Here is a 24,034-nt window from a genome sequence, read left to right on the forward strand (position 1 = left end):
GGTAAATTTAGTGGACGTTGTTTTGTATATATTGTTATAGATTTAACAAATAGAATCACATAGCAATTGATGAAGAATTTAAAAGTTTATGTAATTGTTTTCCTCTCATTCTGTTAATACATCTACACACTTATAAGTACCGATACATTGAAATTTTAATTAAATGTATTGGGAGATGACTTTGAATTCACTAACCTTATTTATATACTTCATTCTTTATTTCTTTTTATTTGATAGACGATTTTGAACTTTACACAGAACGGTCTAATTTTGCATTAAACTATCTACTCAAGACGATCTGTCCATTCATTAAATGGTCAATTCTTTAATCTGATTGTAAAAACAATAATCAGTCATGGCCATCAACTTTGGGCATTCGGCATATGTAAGTGCATGTGCATGGCAAATCGAAAAGGTTACCAAGTTCCATAAACGGGTTACATAAACGCAGTGATAAAAATGGTCCTCCATTTTCATTTATTATCCATGTCATTTCCATACATTAAGCATTAAGCAGGAGGTGAAGGCCTTTGGATGAACCATATTGTACAACAATACATCTCAGCAACCTCAACCCCAATTGGTTAGAAGAAGTGAGTAAACCCAATGTTAAAAGAGAATGACATGCTACTCTTACTGAGAACATCGAATGAAGGTGAACTAAACTGCGTCATTGAATAAAAAAAGCTTTCTTGTTTAGATTTTAGTTGCAACATTTTGTGACGGATTTATTCAGATTACCACAATGTGATCTCGGGGAGCTCCATTGTGTGGTCATCAGTAACACTGATTAAAGCAGAAGAAACACCCTTTAGACCTGCCTTCAATATCAACTTTTGGGGTTTCGCTAGAATCATCTCTTCGAGCCATTAAAGCACTTGTACCTGGAGATTCTGGTGGCAATACAGCATTTTTGGATGATGCAATACGCATCGGAACAACTGGATCGGCCGGGGAAATGGTAATTAGATATCGAAGCAACATCTGTATTATTTGACTGAAATTGGGTCGATCATTTGGATCCTCTCTCCAACAAGAGGTCACAATCAGAGCCAATTCATCAGGGAGGTCTTCAGCACTCGGCCTTGTATTCTGAAACAGTAAAGTTAATCTTTATATTGTCAATCCTTAGTGAACTCCACGAAAAAATGCAGCACTCTTAATGATAAAAAATATCAAAATATGATCGTAGTCATCTAAAGATCTTGAATATAACAATTTAAACTCTTGAAGATTACACTAGTATATGATGTATCACATAAGAAACTAGACTAGCTGATAACCAAGCCAGAGCAATGGTGATAGGGTAAACGCCATTAACCTTGGCAATTTAAAATAAAGGATCTACATGATTTGAAAGAATACTTTTCTGTTAAGTAATAATCAAATCTTAATTTTACTGTTTTACGCTTTTCGTTTTCAAATATTTAAACATGGAATTGTGAAGACAACATTTTATTTCCTCTCCATGTGATCATTCCATATTTAAATCTTTGAAAACAGAAAACAGAGTGAATTAAAACCTTGAAATAAAGGTTTAAGGGTCTGGTTCAACAGACTTCCGCATAATAATTTTTAGAAAAGAAAAACAAGACGAAAATTTAATTGACTTTTTATGAAGACCTTCTAGACCCAATCCATGTTCAAGGCTCAATCCATGGCCCACATGCATTTCAAGCCCAAAGTCTACCAAGAGGCCCAATAACAAGGAGCATTCTAAAGAAGATCCAAATGGACTTTCCTCAAAATGGCCACACTTCTCATAGGCTTCAATTACTCTTTTCATGGGCCAAGGATGGGCCAAGGAAGATGTGAAGATATGAAGAGATTACATAATTGAACATTATAGTAGCCTTAAAAATTAGGCCAATTGTTTAAGCCTTGCTTTCATAAATAGTAGGCTAAATAAACTTGTTCATTGGATTTTAATTGGGCTAATCCAAGCCCAATAGAGAGCCTTGGCCGAGAGACTATCCTTGCCACATGAAAGGAGCGGATTCAAGCTTGCAAAGGAGTGCCATACCGCTTGTTCCACATCCATGCCTTCATGTGCATCCAATGGCCGAGAAAGAGAGAATTCTTCTCCAAGCTTACATTTCATTTCAAGCAAAGTTTCATGTACATGTACATTAGTGTCATTCTCTTCTATAAAAGAGAGTCTTATGGCACTTTGTAAAGGTTACTCTTGAATTTTCTAATAGAATAACTGTGTTGAGATCACTCCACTCTTCTATTAATTTTAGATCACCTAAGCTAGGGGTTTACAACATTTCCTCTAGTCACTTTCCACTAGCCTAGCTTTTAGTCTAGTTGTCACCTTTCACCAATCCAAACTCCAAATACCATTGCTACAAGGGCCTTAAACACTTGCTTCCGTACTCATTCCGTTGCCTATGGAGTCTCTTCCTTCCACCACACGTTGGACCTCCATCACTTTTACATGAGTTAAAATTAGTTTATGCATGAACTAACATAGAAGCTCTTTCATATAGCTCCTCCAATTTTTTACTTTGAACTTGTGCATAAGCTAATTTTAACGTTTGTGAAGTTAATTTCAATTTCTTTTCATATTATTATCTCTTAAATTCTAGAGAAACTCATCCCTAAATATGTTTCTATAATGTAACCCAAAAAGGGCAAATATATTTTCACATGCATCAAGAAATGGTCTCCATCAGCCTTTTTATGGAAAGGTAGCTCAGAGTGACTCTTCTAGTTATGATACGAGATGGCTTGCTAGAATAACAAATTATACCACATGTTATGACTTTGAGCATAATTGATTATGGTAAGCATCAAATGAAAAGAATGTTATCAACCTTAAATGCAGCTGCATATGCAGCCTGTAGATTTGACATGCCTTCAAAAGGCAACCTATTATGGATGAGCTCCCACAGAACTATAGCAAAACTGTAGGCATCCACCTTATGGTTGTAATGCTTCTTCTCCCCTTGTCTTAGAGTGACAGTGCTGTAAAGCTGTAACCAAACAAGAATGAAATTGTAAATTACTAACATGGATCACCAAACTGAAAAATTAATAAATTGTTCAATTTTTGACAATTAAGAAGTACTTCTGGAGCCATCCAACGATATGTCCCTGTCTCAGCAGTCATCATCTCTGTTAAGGACTCTTCTCTGGCTAGACCAAAATCGGCAAGTTTAACGGTTTTATGATCTTCTGTCAAGATCAAGTTATCTGAGATGAAAACAGAAAATTTGATTAGAATTCCACTAGATCGTAAAATAGATAGATATTCCTTGATAGATATTAACATCAGATTTATAGAAATATGAAGCTGTTTATTTCCACAAATATTCATCATCTCGATGGTCCATCCAAAAATCATTACACCTAACAAGTGAATGAAGGAATTGCCTACATTTTTTCATCCGCTAAAATTATAGTTTTGGTCCTTTATATTTTACTAAAATTCATTCTTATTCTTTATCTAGCAAAGGATTCATTTGGTCTTTTTAACTCTTGAATTTCAGTTAATGTTGTCTTTCTGAAACTATAGTAGATTCCCATTTCGGAGAACCGTTTTGAGCCTATTTTTAATTGATTCAAATCATGAAATTTATCTTACTAGAGTTACCAACATGAAAGTATGAAATGAGATTAATTATCAAAGCAAAAAGGGCATAAACAAAGAGGACAGTATGGGAAAAGTGACTCTTACAAGTAATTGAAAAAGAATCTGATATTAGAATTTTCAATTTCCTAGTTGATCATGGAACTCACTTTTTCATGCATGTTCAAGATCTTTTCTGTTACATTTGAGTTGAAACAGTGAAATCGGAAAATGATGTTATTATTGTTGAAACGGAAAATACAGAAGGAATAAAATCTTATTGCCAAAGATCTAGGCTCCACAGAGCTGCTACTGCCCTCAGTCCATAACAGAAATATCTATTCTTTCTCTCCTCCCCCTTCCCTCTCCATAACAGTCCTCATATACCCTATATTTCGCTTCATGCATTTGTTAATTCTGTAACATTTTCTTCCACGTCAGTCCCTCTCTTTCCTTCTTCGTTCCTCATCCTAACATAGAGCTTCCAAACCTTAGGCCTTCCCTCTAACTCCGGTCCTATTATTATAACCTTCCTCAAAACGAGACTTGTCCTCAAGTTCCAGCTGAGGAAACTGACTCTTGATGTTGAACTCCTTCCCTTGTTTCCTCCATTCCTTGTCCCTGCCACCTGGTTAATAGATTCTCCAGCTTTCTTGATTACTCTTCTAGCTTAGAGTGCTTCAGGCTCCATACTCAATGTGTTACCACTTGCCAACGATAGAGGAAATGTCACCTATTTTTTATTCTACTAATAACTGTGTTAGATATTGTTTGATATTATTAAGATATTGTTAGACATTGTTAATCACAATATCAAACAATATCTTCTATTTACTCTATTTATTTTCAGTTACTCTTTTTAATTGTACCTCTCTCTATCATAAATAGATTATCTTATAATAAGGGAGATTAATCTCAAACCCTATTCTCTTTCTTCTCAACAAATTGTTTAGATGTAGTCACACCTACTAATAACGGGTAAACTATATAATAACTGCTAAAACAATTTAGTCCTACTATAAAGCTTAAATCACGACTCTCCCCTTGTAATATTTGCTTATAAGAGACCTAACAATACTTACTCCCAAAGGAGTCACCTTGTCCTCAAGGCAAAAGAAGGAAATTGCTTCACGATGGTTTCCACTGGTTCCGAAGTGGCCTCAAGTTCTAGCAGGTTAGTCAACTGGATAAGCACTTTGGCAGTCTTGTGAGTAGTGTTACACAATGCTTTCGCAGCAGTTGGTGTTACCTGCAATTCTAACTTTTCCGATAACATAAGTGATAGAAGTTGGGATTTTCTGAGAGAGGGCAGGGAGGGCCTTCTTTAGTACAAAAATATGGAACACGAGGTGGAGGTGGATTTTACTCTCTGGTGGAAGGGCCAATTGAAATGCAACTACTCCAATCATTTTGTAAACTGATAAGGACCATAAAAGCATGTACTTAGCTTCTCATTTCTCTTACGAGCCAATGGTTGCAGCCTATATAGTTGTAACTTGAGATACACCCGATGACAAATAGCTAAGGATTTGGCATACTTCATCTGAATTTTGTTTTTCACCAATTTCCATTGAGATCATGTAACATTTGATCCTTCTCATGAGTCATCATGTTCACCTCTTCTTCAGTTGACATATATAGTTGTAACTTGAGATACACCCAATGACAAATAGCTAAGGATTTGGCATTCTTCATCTGAATTTTGTTTTTGACCAAATTTCCATTGAGATCATGTAACATTTGATCCTTCTCATGAGTCATCATGTTAAACTCTTCTTCAGTTGACAGAACAATGGCTCCTTTCAAAAGATGGGGTGGGTCACAACCATACAATGCTTTGAAAGGAACCAATTTCAGAGAGTTGTTATAGTCATTGTTGAACCAAAACTCGGCCATTGCTTAGGCTTAGATCTCGTGAGGCATCACAAATAAGTCTCTAAGAACTAGTTGACTATCTCGATTTGGCCATCTATTTGGGGATGGTCTACAGAACTAAACTTGAGTCTAGTGCCAGCTAATCTGAAAAATTCTGACCAGAAGTGGCTTGTCAATATTTTGTCACGATCCGATACAATAGAAGAGGGAAACCTGAGCAACTTAACTACCACAATGATAAAAGTTTTGGCAATCTCTTTCGTAGTAAACGGGTGGCTAAGTGCAATGAAATGAGTGTATTTAATTTGTCAACTACTACTAAGATCACATCATTTCCTTAAGCCTTGGGAAGCCCTTCAATGATGTCCATGGATATATCAGCCCACACTTGCTTTCGTATAGGCAGAGATAAAGTTTGATATTCGCTCCTTTGGCATGTCCCAAAGGTAGCAACATAATGGTAGATATCTTTCTTCATGCCTTCCAAATACACAACTTCAGAGATTCTTTTATAGGTTCTAAAGAAACTTGAATGCCCCCTAGCATGTTGGGTTTTTAATAAAGTTAAATGTATTAGCCATTATGGGTAACAAGCCGTTGTAAGAAACTATAGCCAATGTGAGTAGTTAATGCAATATTGAAGTGTAGGTAGTTAATGAGTTAGTCGTTTATAGTTGTTTTGAGTACAATGGTCAGGAAATTGATAATGTTAATTTTTACCATTATCCAAGCCACATTTTCTTAGCAAAATCATCTCTTCCAAAGCTTTTAACCTACTTTAATCCTCAAATTTACCTTACTTTTGTAAATAAATACATTTTGGGTTACATTAATCTAAATATACCACTTATCCCCATTTTTTGTGTCTATTTATAGATTGGAAGCTTTGTTCCAAAAGTCCAGACAAATGAGTAACCCGGAACAGCAAGAAGAGCAAAAATGCCAACAGGAAGCGCCTGGCGACACAAAGCCAGCGCTAGGCGCAAGAGGCCGCCAACCAAGCTCCAGCCAAGCGCCAACCAGGCGCCACTATTACTCACCGCCTGGCGGGACCTGGACACCGTCGGGCGGTAGATGGAAACTCTGGGTATTGTTTGTTCGCTAGCGCCTGGCGGTGAGAGGCTTCTGCCAGGTGCCAGTTTTCGCTGATGTGTCAAGTTGGCCCTTTTTCTTCTGTTTTCGCGAAGGGAAACTTATCTTGGACTGTTTGGAGCTCGAGCAACACGTTTTGAAGCGCTTGAAGGTCTGCTAGGGCTAGTGGGAACTACCCTTTATTCCTCTTTGTATCTCCTCCCTCTTCCACTCCCATTTTGTAAGCTTGAACACTCCATGGCAATGGAGAGCTAAACCCATTTTTGTTGGGGTTAGATGTAACCACTGAACTTTCATGTAGTTTTGGATGATTTGAATATATATATGCTTCTTCCATTCATTGCTAGTATCCTTGTTTGTGTACTTAAAGTTTGCTTTGTTTTAATCATTCATTGCATGATATTTGGGTCATTAGGTATTGGAAAATATCTCTTGAATCCTAGAATTAGAACAAGATACCTAATGGAACTTGTATCTAGGAATGGAACTTGACCCATTAGTTGTCGTAAACCCTAATTTGTAAAGCGGGGTTGTTTATTTAGGGATTCAAGGAATTGGCTCTAAATAAGGAAACCTAGGCTCATTCAACTAAGGGATTAGGGTTTGAGTAGACTTGTGGGTTGACATTAGTAATTAATGGAGAAGAATTTTATTATTTAATATACATGAGAGTAAAGTAGGTGAAGTCTAACTCCAACAATATCAATCCATTGCATTTCTAGTTTTTACCATTTTCTAGAGTCTTCAAATATCCAAGTTCACATTTTATTTGTTTATGAAATATTTATTTTCTTGCACACAAAAATCCAAATTATGGATTTATTCTTTAGTTTAAATTATTCACTAATTACGCAATTATTTAGTATGTACGAGTCTCTTGGGAAACGATATCCCGGTCTTACCAGTTACTACTTGCGCGACTTGGTACACTTGCCAAAGTCTTAACAAGTTTTTGGCGCCGTTGCCGGGGACCCATGTCTAATACTAGACAATTGTGTGATTTTGACTTATTTAGACTTAAATTCTTTTTTTCATATTTACTATTTTTGTTTACTTATATACACACATTATTTGGGCTAACTTACAGTTCGAGCTTGCTTTTGTTGTTGCTTTATAGTTTATGCAGGGTAGGATCCGTACAAGGAAGACTGCATCTTCATAACCACTCCTTGTCGATCCTAAGATAGAGAAAACTACCCGCAGAAACAACAGTGCCACAAGGAGACAACGAGCTCAAACACAACAAGTTGTCCATCACTCTTCTACTTCAGACACTCTTCCGTCTACTTCTCAGAATCTTGATTCTTTTCCAGAAGAAGAAATGGCTGAAAATCCTAATGGGGATGGTAGAGGTCGTATTAACTTTGGAAGATTATGAAGGGTTCACAGGCCATATTAACTTCAACAGTATTACTAGGCCAACCGTCAATGCCACCAACATGGAGATGAAGTCAGCTCTTATTCATCTGGTGAAGAGTAATCAGTTCAACGGCCTGTGTTATGAGAATCCTTACACTCATCTGGCCACATTCTTAAAGATATGCAATACTGTGAAGATCCATCAAGTTCCTGATGAAGCCATACGACTGAGTCTCTTCCCGTTCTCGCTAGCAGGACTCGCGAAAGCCTGGCTGAATTCCTTTCCTGAAAATAGCCTCACTAACTGGGATGACGTGGTTGCAAAGTTCTTGAGCAAATATTTTCCCCAGTCCAAGGTTAATAAGGGAAAACAGGAAATCTCGGCATTTCAACAAGATATGGATGAGTCTTTAGGCCAAGCATGAGATAAATTCAAGGGACTGCTGAGGAAAACTCCCATTCATGGGTTTGATCAACCTACACAGCTCACTCTTTTCTTGGCAAGGTTTAAATCCCAGTCAAAGTTGATGTTGGATGCCTCTGCTGGTGGGAGTGTCAAGTGGAAGACACCAGAGGAAGTGTATGAGTTAATAGAGAATATGGCAGCCAATGATAATGAAGCTTATACTGAAAGAGCTCATTCTCAAAAGAAGGGTATTCTAGAGCTTCAATCTCAAGATGTTCTATTGGCTCAGAACAAGATTATGACTTAGCAGTTGGAGACTCTCATGAAGAAATTGTCACAACTTCCCCAAGAGCTTCAAAATGCCTCTATAGCTCAACTCCAACAAGTGCAAAGTTGTGAGTTATGTGGAGGAAACCATACTAATGGGCAATGTGCTATACAAAGCACATCTCAAGAGGAAGTTAGTTATATGGGCAATCAGGGTCGACCAGGGAACTATAACCAAGGATGGAGACCTCACCAAAACATGGGCCAAGCAGGACCTTCCAATAGGCCCCCACATCAACAAACATACCAACATCCCTCTTTGTCTGATAGAACATCTAAGCTTGAAGACATGATGCAGCAATTCATGCAAATGTCAATTCAGAATCAAAAGAACACCGAAGCCTCAATTAAAAACTTGGAGGTGCAAGCGGGGCAATTGGCCAAGCAAGTGGCGAATCAACAAAGCAGTTCATTTTCTGCCAACACCGAAGCCAATCCCAAAGAGCAATGCAAAGCGGTGGTCACAAGGAGTGGTAAAGAAGTGGGGTTGAATGCTAAAGGAAGTGATGAAGCCAAAGCCAAGCCCAGTGATAGAGTAAAAAACAAAGATGAGGAAGAGATAGATGAAGAAATTGTTGTAGAAGAGGAAGAGAATAAAAGTGAAAATAGAAAAAATGAGAAAAAGGAAGTGGCAATAAAATCACCACCAGTGAAAACTCTCCCATATCCTCTCAAGCCTTCAAAGAAAGACAAAGAAAGGCAATTTACAAGGTTTCTGGACATTTTCAAGAGGCTTCAAATCAATATTCCTTTCTCAGAAGCCTTGGAGCAAATGCCAACCTATGCAAAGTTTATGAAGGAAATCCTCACAATGAAGAGAAGATTTATTGAAGAGGAAACCATAGAACTAGAGGCTGGATGCAATGCTATCATTCAGAAGATGTTGCCTCCAAAATTTAAGGATCCTATCAGCTTTACACTTCCAGTTACAATTGGGAGCCTAGCTGTGGGGAAGGCCTTACTTGATTTGGGTGTTAGCATCAACTTGATGCCTCTTTCTATGCTCAAGAAGATTGGGGAGTTAGAAATCAAACCCACTCGAATGACATTGCAACTAGCGGATAGGTCAATCAAATACCCTCACGGAGTAGTGAAGGATGTGCTAGTTAAAGTTGACAAATTCCTATTCCCAGTAGACTTTGTTATAATGGAGATGGAGGAGGATGTTGAAGTTCCTCTCATCTTGGGGAGGCCATTTATGAAGACTGCAAGAGTGCTAATTGATGTTGATGATGGCAAACTCACCGTGAGAGTTCAAGATGAAGAAGTGAACTTCAATGTTTTTGAAGTCATGTCTCACCCAAAGGATGTTGGAGGATGCTTTAGAGTTGATATGCTTGATGAAGTGCTCATGAGCTCCAAGAAAGATCTACACGCCTCATCCCCTCTAGAGAAAGCTCTAATTGATGCCTTTGAGACTCTCAATGATAAGGAGGAGAAAGAGATTGATTATTGTTTAGCCAATCTTGATGCTTTGAAGGAAATCCCTCCTCATGAGGCGAAGATTGAAGATTTGAAGGGTGAGAATGAAGTCACAAAGACAAAAGTTGAGTTGAAGATGTTGCCCCCACATTTGAAGTATGTGTTTCTTGAAGGGGGTAGCAACAAACCTGTGATCATCTGTAACTCCTTATCACCCTCAGAAGAAGAAAAGTTGATTGAGGTGTTAAAAGTCAACTCAGGAGCCATTGGTTGGTCTTTAAATGATCTAAAGGGAATCAGTCCCTCCTACTGCATGCATAGAATCTTCATGGAGGAGGATTTCAAGCCAGTGGCACAACCTCAGAGAAGGTTGAATCCTGTGATGAAGCAAGAGGTGAGAAAGGAGGTATTGAAACTCCTAGATGCTGGAATTATTTACCCAATTTCGGATAGTGCATGGGTGAGTCCAGTGCAAGTGGTTCCCAAGAAAGGCGACATGACAGTGGTTCGTAATGACAAGAATGAGTTGATATCCACACGAACCGCCACCAGCTGGAGGATGTGCATAGACTACAGGAAGCTGAACAAGGCCACAAGGAAGGATCATTTCCCTCTTCCTTTCATGGATCAAATGTTAGAGAGACTGGCGGGTCAAGCTTTCTATTGCTTTTTTGGATGGCTATTCTGGTTACAACCAAATTGTGGTGGACCCTAAAGACCAAGAGAAGACAACCTTCACTTGCCCTTTTGGTATCTATGCCTATAGAAAGATGTCATTTGGGCTTTGCAATGCACGAGCCACGTTTCAACGATGCATGTTGGCTATTTTCTCCGACCTTGTGGAGAAGTATATAGAGGTCTTCATGGATGATTTCTCGGAGTTTGGAAGCTCATTTGATCTTTGCTTGGCAAATCTGGAAGTTGTGCTCAAGAGATGTGTTGAAACCAATCTCATTCTCAATTGGGAGAAATGCCATTTCATGGTGACTGAAGGGATTGTCTTGGGCCACAAAATATCTTCCAAGGGCATTGAAGTGGACAAAGCAAAGGTGGATGTCATTGAGAAACTCCCACCACCAACAAATGTGAAGGGAATCCGGACCTTTCTTGGACATGCGGGTTTCTACCGACGCTTCATCAAGGATTTCTCCAAGATAGCCAAGCCATTGAGCAACTTGCTCAATAAGGATATTTCCTTTAATTTTGATGCTGAATGTTTAAATGTTTTCAATCTTTTGATAACCAGCCTAGTCTCCGCACCCATAATTACTACACCTAATTGGGAACTTGATTTTGAACTTATGTGTGATACAAGTGATTATGTGGTTGGGGCTGTTTTGGGGCAAAGAAAGAATAAGATTTTTCATTCCATACACTATGCTAGTAAAGTCCTTAATGAACACCAAGTGAATTATGCAACTACTGAAAAGGAGTTACTAGCAATAGTGTATGCCTTAGAAAAGTTTCGTTCTTATCTTATCGGTTCTAAAGTTGTGGTTTACATTGACCATGCTGCAATCAAATACTTGCTCATTAAACCTGATTCTAAACCTAGATTCATTAGGTGAATTTTGTTGTTGCAGGAATTTGATCTTGAGATTAATGACAAGGGTTGTGAAAATCAAGTGGCAGACCATTTGTCAAGACTAGTGAATGAAGAGGTGACCACACTGGAGAAGGAAGTGTTAGAAGAATTCCCTGATGAAAAGCTGCTTCTAGTGTCTAATAGACCTTGGTTTGCAGAAATGGAAAACTTTAAGGCTGCTCAAGTTGTTCCTGAGGATATGAGTTGGCATCAACAACAGAAGCTGTTCAGGGAAGCAAAATACTATGTGTGGGATGATCCTCACCTTTTCAAGATTGGGGCAAACAATCTGTTGAGGATATGTGTGTCTGAAGAGGAAGCAAGAAGTATTATGTGGCATTGCCACAATTCACCCTATTGAGGACACTACAGTAGAGAAAGAACCGCTGCATAGGTTCTACAATATGGGTTCTATTGGCCGAGCACTTTCAAAGATTCCCATGCACATGTGAAACACTGTGACAAGTGCCAAAGAACAAGGAGTATCTCCAGAAGGAATAAAATGCCTTTGCAGAACATATTGGAGGTTGAAGTGTTCGACTGCTGGAGTATTGATTTCATTGGCCCCTTGTCTTCCTCATTTTCTAAGGAGTATATCTTGTTGGTTGTGGACTATGTCAGCAAATGGGTGGAAGTTGTTACCACGCCCACAAATGATGCTAAGACAGTCATCAAATTTCTCAAGAAGAACATATTCTCCAGATTTGGTGTCCCAAGAGTCTTGATATGTGATGGAGGTTCTCACTTCTGCAACGCTCAGTTGAAGAAAGTCTTGGAGCACTACAATGTCAGACATAATGTCGCTTCTCCCTACCATCCTCAGTCAAATGGACAAGTAGAGGTGTCAAACAGAGAAATCAAGAGATCCTTGAGAAGACAACTTCCTCCTCAAGAAAGGATTGGTCTATCATGTTAGACGATGCTCTGTGGGCCTACAGGACTGCATTCAAAACTCCAATTGGGTTGACTCCATTCCAATTGGTATATGGGAAGGCTTGTCATCTTATAGTGGAGTTGGAGCACAAGGCTTATTGGGCCATGAAGTTCTTAAATTTTGATCCATCCTTGTCAGGGGAGAAGAGAAAGCTACAACTTCATGAATTGGGAGAGATGCGACTCAATGCCTATGAGTCCTCCAAGAGCTATAAAGAGAAAGTGAAGGCCTATCATGAGAGGAAATTGGTGAAAAGAGATTTCAAACCCGGTCAACAAGTGCTTCTATTCAACTCAAGATTCAAGTTATTTCCAGGGAAGTTGAAATCCAAGTGGTCAGGCCCATTTACCATCAAAGAGGCGAAAGCTTATGGGGCAATTGAAATTGAAGACCCTTCCTCACAAACAAGTTGGGTAGTGAATGGCCAAAGGCTCAAGCCTTATTTGGGTGGTGAAGTTTTGAGGATGACCACCGCATGCACCTCAGTGAAGCCTAGAGTCCTTACCCGTCAAGCTCGTGACATTAAACAAGCGCTTCCTAGGAGGCAACTCAGCACTCTAAACTCATTTTGGTTTCTAATTTTCGTTTATTATTCAGTATGATGTTTGTATGCATTTGTGAAATGTGTTAGTATGATTGTTGTGTTTGTTGAGATGTTGAACTTTGTGTTAAATTTGCATCTGTGAATCTAGGGTAGCATAACTTTGAGTGTTGTCATGCATATTCAGTTTTAGGATGTGATAGCATGTTCTTGTTGTTGCATTTCAGATGGAGTTCAACCTTTGTGCATCTTAGAGTGTGGCAATGTAAAATTGGTTGTTTGTGAGAATAGTAGTAGCATAGTTGTGTAGTGAATTCATGTCTTAAGTTAAGTTGTGCAAATGTTATGTGAATTAAATGTTTTGCTTAAGTGTGAATGCTTGTGTTGAAGTTGGAAAAGCTTGAAAAATATGTGTGCAAGAGTGAAAGGTTGGTGGGAGCACAATAGAGTCAAAGCCAACCCAACCATAACCCAAAAACACAAAAAATCCACCCTGCAGCTTAACTGCCTAGCGGCATTTTCCCTCTCGCCTGGCGCTAGATGTGAAATCAGCCCTTGGGATCACTCCAGAAGCCAGGCGCCTGGTGGCACCTTCGCGCACGCCTGGTGCCACACCAGAAAAATGGGGTATTAGGTGTTTCACCGATACGTTGCCTGGCGGCTCAAGACCTCCCGCCAAGCGGTACTATAGCGTCAGCTCATGTTGGGCCTTTTTAAAGTGTTTTCGAGTTGGCCCAACCCTTACACTCTTACTACTCACGCCTGGTGCAGCTGCTTCTCTCTCACACTTGCCAAACCCTAACCCCCAATTTCAATCTCTAATTCCCCAATCCTCTCCTAAATTCACAAACCCTAACCCTCAATTTCTTCACATTCTCGTGCTCTCCTCATTCTCACTCATAACAACCCCATTTTCGCCAGGCGCTGTTGTGCACACACCTCACATCAGCCACTCTTCACGTCTCATTCAACCTTCACTTGCAACACTCACCCTTGCATTCAAAATTCAAGTAAACTTATTTGTGTTCTTCTCATTGTTTATGGAGTGTTTGATTCTTGTTTTACTTAATAATCCATTCTTGACTCACTTGATTAGTTTCCTTTGCTTTGATTATCGTTATTACTGTCTTTATTTGTGTTTAAAAGCGCGTGTTTGCTGTTATTGGGCTGCCATTGTTTTTTTTTTTCTTTGCTTTGTTGTTCTTGCTCGTCCACCACGAGTCATGGCTGCCCTGTTTTGTTCCGCCAGGTAGTGGCCATTTTGGCCTGTTTTACCGCCAGGCGGTGGCGCCTCGCCGCTGGTTCAAGACTTCTGGCGCCTGGCGGCACTTATGAAGGGGCCAGGCGGTGGCCCCTTTTTTTGGCTCCTTCTTTGATTTTCAATTGATTGTTGCTTGGGTTGTGACGCACCAGTCCTGCAATAGTTTTTGCACCTGATTGACTCTATATTTTTGTTGCTCTAGCTTAGTTTTTATATGCAATTAACTCTTTTTGATTGAATCTCTCATTCCAATGCTAACATTAAATTGCCTCTTTGTACCGAATGCTTATTTTGCAAATGCCATCCTCCTCCAACCCCCAGAGGATAAAGACCGCCATTGGCAACCCCACAAAAGGGCAGAAATGCAAGGAGAGAATTTACTCTCACTACTTCCTCACAAAAGACAATGAAGACCGCTTCCAAGTGGTCATGCAGAGAAAAGTTGTGGCAGAGAGGAAAGTTATTCTAAAGCCCGAGGAAGTCAATGAATTCCAGCTGGAGTTAATCAGACGCGGTTGGGAAAGGCTGGGTAGCTACCCTAGCACATTCAGTGTAACCTTGGCGAAAGAATTTTATGTCAATGCCAAGGTTATCACCTCTGCAGCTCCCACCTTTCTCAGCTATGTACGGGGAAAAGGGTGCCCTTTGATGCTGACACGATCAATGAATTTTTGGGCACCCAGCTGGCTGATGATGTGGAATGCCAATTCTCAACGTTGGATGATGAGGGCATGGCGCTCGGAGAGCTGATCCAAGCACTTTGCTTGGCGGGTGAAGGATTTCATAGGGGCACGATTCAGCGAGATTCCCTTCACCCCTGGCCCGATTCTGGCCAACTTTTGTGCACGCCAACATATCTCCATGCTCCCATGTGTCTGATCTCACAGAGGGACGCGCCACCATTATGTACACCATCCTGACAGGTCGGGTGATGGATGTGGGGCAGTATATTGCCAATGAGATCCACCGGTGTGCCAATGCTGCTGGCAAGGCCACTCTTGGCCATCCCTCTCTCATCACCCATATTTGCAGCCTGGCAGGGGTGGACATTTCTGTACCCCTTTGGAGAAAGCAATGCAGGACCTAGACTTTTCCTATTTTCAGAGGTGCTGCTCAGTTGCTCCCTGACCTCGGAGGCGCCACCAGCCACAACCAGAACCTGAGCCAGAGCCCGATGCAACCCGCATGATTGATATGCGGTTACAGGCTTTGAGGCCAAGCTAGATCATCTTCAGCTCTTGGAACCCCAGATGCAAGCTTTATACCGGCTGGGGATGGCCAATGCAAATATGCTTACGGACATCTCCCTAACGATTCCAGAGCTGAGCACTCCATCAGCTGAGGAGTTTGCAGCCACTGTTGCTTGGCCTAGGGCCAGGCCACTTCCACTAGGGGAGGTGGAACCTCAGCTGCTGGAGATGAGGAGGAGGAGGAGCTAGACGAAGAGGGCAAGGATGACGCCTAAGCTTGGAGAGAGTGAATCATATTTTGCAGGACTTGTTTTGCTGATAGTCCTGATTTAATTTATGCTTTTAGATTTCAGTTTTAACTTTCTTTTGATAGTGTTGAACTTTGTAGCTTAGTGTTGAACTTTGTAGCTTGGTTGGTGAACTAATCTTTTGCATTGAATTGGTACTTTTCATGATCATCTTTTGTGCTTGTTATGAAATGATGTTGAATTGGCTTGTGAGCATGAGCTTGTGGTTGTTCTCATTTTGATATAGTGATGCTTGATTTTAATTGTGATCAATGATTTTGGCATATGTTGACAATTGTGGAACCCAAAGTACCTTGTGAGTGGTTGTGCCCCAGAGTTGATTTCTGTGAATGCTATCACTGTGGACTCATAATTGACTTTGCTTGAGTTCATTTGCTAATCATTTACTTGCATGCTACAGATGATCAAGGCCATCTTTCTTTTTCCTGTCATATAATTGAGCCAATCCTTTTCAAGTTGAAGTCTTGGGCAAACCCTTTGAGTCTTCTTTGAGCCTTAAAGATAAAATGTGTCATTCCTTGAACCTTGAGCATAATGAAGATATTGACTACCTTACTTTGAGCTTAAGAGAGCAAATGATTGTTAGTCATGAGTATGGTTCAAGTTTGGGGGAATTATTGCTGATACAAGGGAGCATGTTGAACCTTGAGCATAATGAAGATATTGACTACCTTACTTTGAGCTTGAGAGAGCAAATGAATGTTAGTCATAAGTATGGTTCAAGTTTGGGGGAATTATTGCTGATACAAGGGAGCATGAGAAAATTTGTAAAGTTTTTGGTTCAATTCAATTCAAAAAATTAGTTCACCAACCAAGCTACAAAGTTCAACACTATCAAAAGAAAGTTAAAACTGAAATCTAAAAGCATAAATTAAATCAGGACTATCAGTAAAACAAGTCCTACAAAATATGATTCACTCTCTCCAAGCTTAGGCGTCATCCTCGCCCTCTTCGTCTAGCTCCTCCTCCTCCTCATCTCCAGCAGCTGAGGTTCCACCTCCCCAAGTGGAAATGGCCTGGGCCCCAGGCCAAGCAACAGTGGCTGCAAACTCCTCAGCTGATGGAGTGCTCAGCTCTGGAATCGTTAGGGAGATGCCCCTAAGCATATTTGCATTGGCTATCCCCAACCGGTATAAAGCTTGCATCTGGGGTTCCAGGAGCTGAAGATGATCTAGCTTGGCCTCCAAAGCCTGCAACCGCATATCAATCATGCGGGTTGCATCGCGCTTGGATTCTGGCTCAGGCTCTGGTTGTGGCTGGTGGCACCTCCAAGGTCAGGGAGCAACTGAGCAACACCTCTGAAAATAGGAAAAGTTTAGGTCCTGTGTTGCTTTCTCCAAAGGGGTACAGAAATGTCCACCCCTGCCAGGCTGCAAATATGGGTGATGAGAGAGGGATGGCCAAGAGCAGCCTTGCAACAGCATTGGCACACCGGTGGATCTCATTGGCAATATACTGCCCCACATCCATCACCCGACCTGTCAGGATGGTGTACATAATGGTGACGCGTCCCTCTGTGAGATCAGACACATGGGAGCATGGAGATATGTTGGCGTGCACAAAAGTTGGCCAGAATCGGGCCAGGGGTGAAGGGAACCTCGCTGAATCGTGCCCCTATGAAATCCTTCACCCGCCAAGCAAAGTGCTTGGATCAGCTCTCCGAGCGCCATGCCCTCATCATCCAACGTTGAGAATTGGCATTCCACATCATTAGCCAGCTGGGTGCCCAAAAATTCATTGATCTTGTCAACATCAAAGGGCACCCTTTTCCCCCGTACATAGCTGAGAAAGGTGGGAGCTGCAGAGGTGATAACCTTGGCATTGGCATAGAATTCTTTCACCAAGGTTACACTGAATGTGCTAGGGTAGCTACCCAGCCTTTCCCAACCGCGTCTGATTAACTCCAGCTGGAATTCATTGACTTCCTCGGGCTTTAGAATAACTTTCCTCTCTGCCACAACTTTTCTCTGCATGACCACTTGGAAGCAGTCTTCATTGTCTTTTGTGAGGAAGTAGTGAGAGTAAATTCTCTCCTTGCATTTCTGCCCTTTTGTGGGGTTGCCAATGGCAATCTTTATCCTCTTGGGGTTGGAGGAGGATGCCATTTGCAAAATAAGCATTCGGTACAAAGAGGCAATTTAATTTTAGCATTGGAATGAGAGATTCAATCAAAAAGAGTTAATTGCATATAAAAACTAAGCTAGAACAACAAAAATATCGAGTCAATCAAGTGCAAAAACTATTGCATGATTGGTGCGTCACAACCCAAGCAGCAATCAATTGAAAATCAAAGAAGGAGCCAAAAAAAGGGGCCACCGCCTGGCCCCTTCACAAGTGCTGCCAGGCGCCAGAAGTCTTGAACCAGTGGCGAGGCGCCACCGCCTAGCGGTAAAACAGGCCAAAATGGCCACTGCCAGGCGGAACAAAACAGGGCAGCCATGGTTCATGGTGGACGAGCACAGAACAGCAAAGCAAAGGAAAAAAAAAAACAATGGCAGCCCAATAACAGCAAACACGCGCTTTTAAACACAAATAACAGTAATAACGATAATCAAAGCAAAGGAAACTAAAAAAGGGTATGTATGTTATCATCCTTAGTCTCCTCATATTAGAGTTTCAAGGAATGTGGTTTTCTTTGAAACACAGTATTTCTTTCCATCATATGTTGCACCATCATCTTCATCTTTATCTCTTATGCCCCAATTTTTCAGATTCTTCTAAACTTGTAAAACAATTCAAGCCTAGTGTTCTATATGAAAGACATTGTCACCATCCTCCAGGTGCCCTTCATGATTCTGCCCCAACACTTGACCCTGTCATTGCTCCTACACTAGATCTTATCATGTTTGTCCTACCTCTTCACAGGTCCACTCGATCCTCTAAACCTCATGATTGGTACGGTTTTTTTACACTTGTCTCTTTATCAACTATCTTGTCTTCCATTTATATTCCTTTTAGTTATACACAGGCTATATGGATCATGAATGTTGGAAAAAGACAATACAAGAAGAGCTACAGGCACTTCAAGAAAATCACACTTGGAACAATATGTCTTGTCCTCCTATGGTCAAACCTATTGGAAGTAAATGGGTGTTCTCTATCAAGCTTCATTCTGATGGCTCATTGGATTGTTATAAAGCTCGATTAGTAGCTCTTGGTAATAGACAAGAGTACGAGATTAATTATGATGAGACATTTTCTCCTATTGCCAAGATGACTACAATTCAGACCATTCTTGCTTTTTTTTGCTTCTTAGTCTTGGCCACTGCATCAAATAGACATGAAAAATGTTTTTCTTCATGGTGATCTCAAAGAAGAAATTTACATCAGACTTCCTTCTGGTATGACTCCTTCTTGTATTGATGTTTGTAAACTACGACATTCTTTATATGGCCCCAAACAGGCTCCTCGGGCTTGGTTTGAGAAGTTTTGTACTACGCTACTAAAGTTCTTCTTCATACAAAGTCAATATGATTATTTTCTCTTCTTTCACAAATCTCCCACCAGTATAGTTCTCATTTTGGTTTATATGGATGATCTCATCATTACAGGAACTAATCATGGGTTAATTACTAACTTGCAAGCTAAGCTACATGAAACATTTCGCATGAAAGATCTTGGACAACTCACATTTTTTAGGATTGGAGGTACATCATTCGTATATTAAAGTACATTAAAGAATCTTCTGAAAAAGGTTTGTTTTATGGTTCCAATAACCGTACAAGAATTGTTTGCTATTCAGATGTTGATTGGGAAGAATTTCCTTCTGATAGAAGATCTACTTCCGGATATTGTGTCTTCATTCGTAGTAACTAGATCTCTTGGAAGAGCAAGAAACAAAGTGTTGTGGAAAGATCTAGTGCAGAAGAAGAATATAGAGTTATGGCCTCAGCCACTTCTAAACTTGTTTGGCTTAAGCAGTTTCTTAGATAGTTACAATTTGGAGATGTCACGCAAATTACACTTATATGTGTCAATTAGGTTGCTCTTCATATTAGTTCTAATCCTATTTTTCATGAGAGGACCACACATAATGAGATTGACTGTCATTTCATTCGAGAGAAGATTGTATCTGGAGACATCAAGACTGAGTTTGTTAACTCAAGTGATCAATTAGCAAATATTTTCAGTAAATCTTTACAGGGATTGTGAATTGATTATATTTGTAATAAACTTGATGCATATGATTTATATGCACCAGATTGAGGGGAAATGTTAGATATCTTAGATATCTTATCTTTTATCTTCTGGTGGTTACTCCATGGTGAAGAGGATGATGGTGGATGGCAGCTATAGTATTGAATATAGTAAAAACTAAGTATAGAATTAATCTCCACTGTGTAGAAAATACACATAGGGTACAATATTTATTATAGAAAATGATATCACTAGAATTGCTCAATAGAAAATTATCTATTCAGCCACTTTTAGACAAAATATTTGGGCTATCTAAAAGGTGTCATCATTTCACAAAAATATGCTCTTGATATTTTGGAAGAGAAAGACTTGACAAATTGCAAGCCCGTAAATAATCCTATGGCCTTAAATCAGAAGTTAATAAGACCAATTTCTTAGGGAGATATAGAAGGCTGGTGGGAAATCTCATTTATTTCACTATAACAAGACTTGATCTTTTTATCTTGTGCTAATTTAGTCAATTTATGCAGAATCCTCGCACTAATAGCGAAAATGTTATGATTTGCATTCTTTGATATGTAAAAGGGAACCTAGGACAGGATCAAACTTTAGGGTTCGTATTTTTGGAAAGTGTCTCACCTCTTTTTGTATCCTATATATATCCATCAATAAAAAGCAAAACAGTGTAAATTGAATACAGTGTGTTCTATCCATTTTATTTGTTCAAGTCCATATCACTCCAATAGTTCCATTTTATGTTCCCATGTGAGATCTATGCGACCATTGAGAAGTGATTGAAAGAAGTGAATTGTGTACCCGTCCATGGACAACCGAGCCAGACTCACCTTAACATATGGATAAGTTCCCCTGCACTAGTAAATACACTTCTACATGCACAATCCAACTGGCAAAGTCATCATTGTCAAGCATAGGCAACTCCACATTCTTGACTGTCTGAATTCCTCTAATGTCCCACCTTGTACCATTTGAATCCTCCTTGTTCTTACTAATTATGACGATTAACCTTTTCTAATTGTCCTCTACTTTGATCTGCATCACTTGTAGAATGAATTTGAGGCCTTCTACCTTTGTCTCAAGTGCTGCAACCTTGGCCTCCATCTTCTTGGGTGGCATTTGCTGATTTTGTCACCATAAAAATCACGTCTCTCCTTCTCTCAAGATTTGGTAGATCGGACCAAACGTTAGAGACCAAAACAAAGAACAATGAAACCGTGAAATTGGAAAATGATTTTTGTTTAATATTGAAACGTCAAATACAAAAGGAACAAAATCATACTGCCACAGACCTAGGCTCCCACAGAGCAGCTATTACCCTTTGTCCATAACAGAAATGTCGATTATTTTTCTCCCCCTTCCCCCTCTCCATAACACTCCTCATATAGCCTATATTTCACTTCATGCGTTTGTCAATTCCGTTACACCTACTACCACGTCAACCCTCATTTTTCCTTCTCTGCTCCTCCTAACATAGACCCTCCAAACCTTGGGCCTTCCCAAACAATCTAAGCCCTCCAGTCCTATTTACTTTCCAAGCAGCTTAACTTAAGGAGTCGTATCTTGAATCAATCAAAAAAGAGGTTTCAAATTGTCATAAAATTGGAAACAGTTAGTTCCAAAAGAAAATTAACTGAATTTTGGGAGTTAAAGGACCAAAAGTAAACCTTTTAAATTTAAAAGACAAAGACGAAATTTAATTAAAAAAAGGAAGCACAAATATATTTTAGACCTTTTTATCACAACATTGTTAATGAAAACTAGTATAGATTTAATCTTCAAGTAGAACTATCATATATAGAGAACAATCGGTAACAATATCAAAGATTTGCATTTCTTCTCTAATGTACAGGCCATACAGGCTAGAAAACAAAAGATGCTATGCTACCAAATAGTGTTAGCAAATAAACCTTTATGTGAATAAACTTATTCACTTGTATTTTTTATGTAAACAAAACATTACAATTTATAGACTTTATTTTGGCCTTTCATCTCCATGCCTTAAACTCTGTCATCAAGACACAATTATTACCTATTAACCAATACAATAAACCCAAAAAACTCCTAAACAAATTAACTACCCATAAAACAACTCATTAAATTTTCTTCCAGTTAAGTTTACCTAACAAATAGAAAGCTAAGCTTTGATCGAAATAAACAACCCTGAGCAATTAACAAGCAAGCATTATCTGATGGAAGATGTAAAATTCCACAAAACTCTAGCTCAGTCCCAATCTATTCCATTATGAACTACTGACTATAATTTACAACACTAGCAAGTGATAATCTTATACAAATACCAGGTTTAAGGTCACGATGAATGATCCCATGAGAGTGTAAGCATTCCATTGCTCGCGCAATATCCAGAGCAAATGCAACTGCCACACGCATATCCAAGCAGTTTGGCCGGATACCCCAAAGGTATTTGCGCAATGTTCCCCCTAACAGAAGTTCAGTTACAATAACCATAACTGGTTCTTTGCAGGCCCCAATAAACTGCCATCAGACAAATGTATACGTTATTGTGTGACTTATCTTTGCCCAGCTTAAAAATACATGCATACATACATATATACATATACATATACATACATATATATTCGAGCACCGATTAATGTTGTAACTATCTATCGCCAATCTCAATTAGTGTATACACAAGCACACTTCAGAAAAGAGAAAAGCTTTCATTCTGGGATGACCCACCTTAACTAGATTTTTGTGTTGAACTCTAGATAACATTGCAATTTCTCTGCCAAACCGAGCCTCTCTCCTAGAAATCTGTTCTGGGGTTTCACCCTTATTAATAATCTTAACAGCAACATTCTGATTTTTATATCTACAAAAATAAGAAAATCAAACAAGAAGACGGCACACAGTCATCCAATAATTCTCTATTCCGATCCAATAGTGGATGCAACATATGTATTTTTTTTCTAAACAAACAGATTATATAAAAAATGAATGCGAAATTGTGCATAAATCTAGTGCTATCCAAAACAGAACCAAATTAATTTTACAAAAAATAAACGTTGACTTACTTTCCTTCGTACACTTTGGCATGGGCACCTTCCCCAATTTTTGGCCCAACAAATAGTTGCTTGGGATCTATAAGCCACTTTGCATCCAGACTGAACTCCACAACTGAGTGAACCTCACTGCCAGATCCCATTCTACTTCCCCTAAAGATATTGAACTAACAAGTATAACAAGTAGCAGATTTACTCACAGTCAGCAAAAAGACCATGCCCTCTAAGCACTACAAGGAGCAGCTCATACACTTGTGCTACAACATATATTGACTTGTCGGTTGAACAAACCAAAAAGGCTCAACTGGGTACCCAAAAAGCACCATGTTCCAATTTTTTTCAGAAGCACTCACGAAGAAACCAACAAATCAGAATAAAAGGCCTTAGAAGCAATGAGTAGAGTAAAAAGGAAATAACACCTTTTACACACTTTGATTATGGAATGGAGTTGAAGGTTGAAAACCAAAGGTAGACACGAAAACTAATAACCCAGATGGAGATTTGGGACAAAAAAAAGGTTGGAAACTAAAGGTGGATGTTTTAGTGGGAAGAGATGAAAAGAAAGAAAGGATGATCACATTATTTTAATCTATAACGCGTGAGGCATTTCAGAGAGAGAGAGAGGTTCTGGTGGTAAAGTGAAGCCGCGGAAGGAATGGTGTCTGTGTCAGAAAACAGTGTCGCAAGTGGTGGTTGATTTTCTTTAGAATAAAAATGTGCAGGGAGATGGACTTGGAAGAAATCTAGATGCTATTGTGGGTATTTATAATATACAATAATAATAATAATAATAATAATAATAATAATAATAGATGCAAGACAAAAATATTAGCATTAATTAAATAAATCCATTAGAGGTACGGGGTATTTGAATAATTAATAATTGATTAATGGATGAAGTGAGTTAATGCTGATTATGGAGTGGACATTGTGGTCAGTGCAATTATTTTGTTAAGTTGGGCCGTTTAGTTCCAACAAGATT

At 39.4% G+C, this 24,034-nt stretch overlaps 1 protein-coding gene across 2 annotated transcripts; it reads right to left on the reverse strand.

Moving 5' to 3' along the window:
• Positions 1–451: 451 nt before the first annotated feature.
• LOC114184768 (serine/threonine-protein kinase STY13-like) lies at positions 452–23,785 on the reverse strand. 2 transcript variants are annotated; one of them, XM_028072081.2, is made up of 6 exons: positions 23,065–23,785; positions 22,730–22,862; positions 22,327–22,522; positions 3,074–3,198; positions 2,820–2,978; positions 452–1,092 (listed from the first exon to the last, which is right to left on the reverse strand). In XM_028072081.2, exons 1-6 carry the CDS (start codon positions 23,193–23,195, stop codon positions 778–780), a joined length of 1,059 nt encoding a protein of 352 aa, XP_027927882.2. In that variant the 5' UTR covers positions 23,196–23,785; the 3' UTR covers positions 452–777. The 2 variants fall into 2 exon arrangements, with proteins under 2 accessions (XP_027927882.2, XP_027927890.2); XM_028072089.2 differs by lacking the exon at positions 22,730–22,862 and having other exon boundaries at positions 23,065–23,784.
• Between the last annotated feature and the right edge of the window lie 249 nt (positions 23,786–24,034).

This window comes from Vigna unguiculata, chromosome 1 (assembly GCF_037176805.1).
Source record: "Vigna unguiculata cultivar grain cowpea cultivar isolate G323 ecotype 2 chromosome 1, ASM3717680v1, whole genome shotgun sequence".
Taxonomy (NCBI): domain Eukaryota; kingdom Viridiplantae; phylum Streptophyta; class Magnoliopsida; order Fabales; family Fabaceae; genus Vigna; species Vigna unguiculata.

Coding starts and splice junctions, on each gene's coding strand:
- LOC114184768 (XM_028072081.2), bottom strand. CDS start 23,195: ATGGGATCTGGCAGTGAGGTTCACTCAGTTGTGGAGTTCAGTCTGGAT. Junction 22,863..23,064: donor GCCAAAGTGTACGAAGGAAA/GTAAGTCAACGT, acceptor TTATTTTTGTAG/ATATAAAAATCAGAATGTTG. Junction 3,199..22,326: donor TCATCGTGACCTTAAACCTG/GTATTTGTATAA, acceptor TTTTCATCTCAG/ATAACTTGATCTTGACAGAA.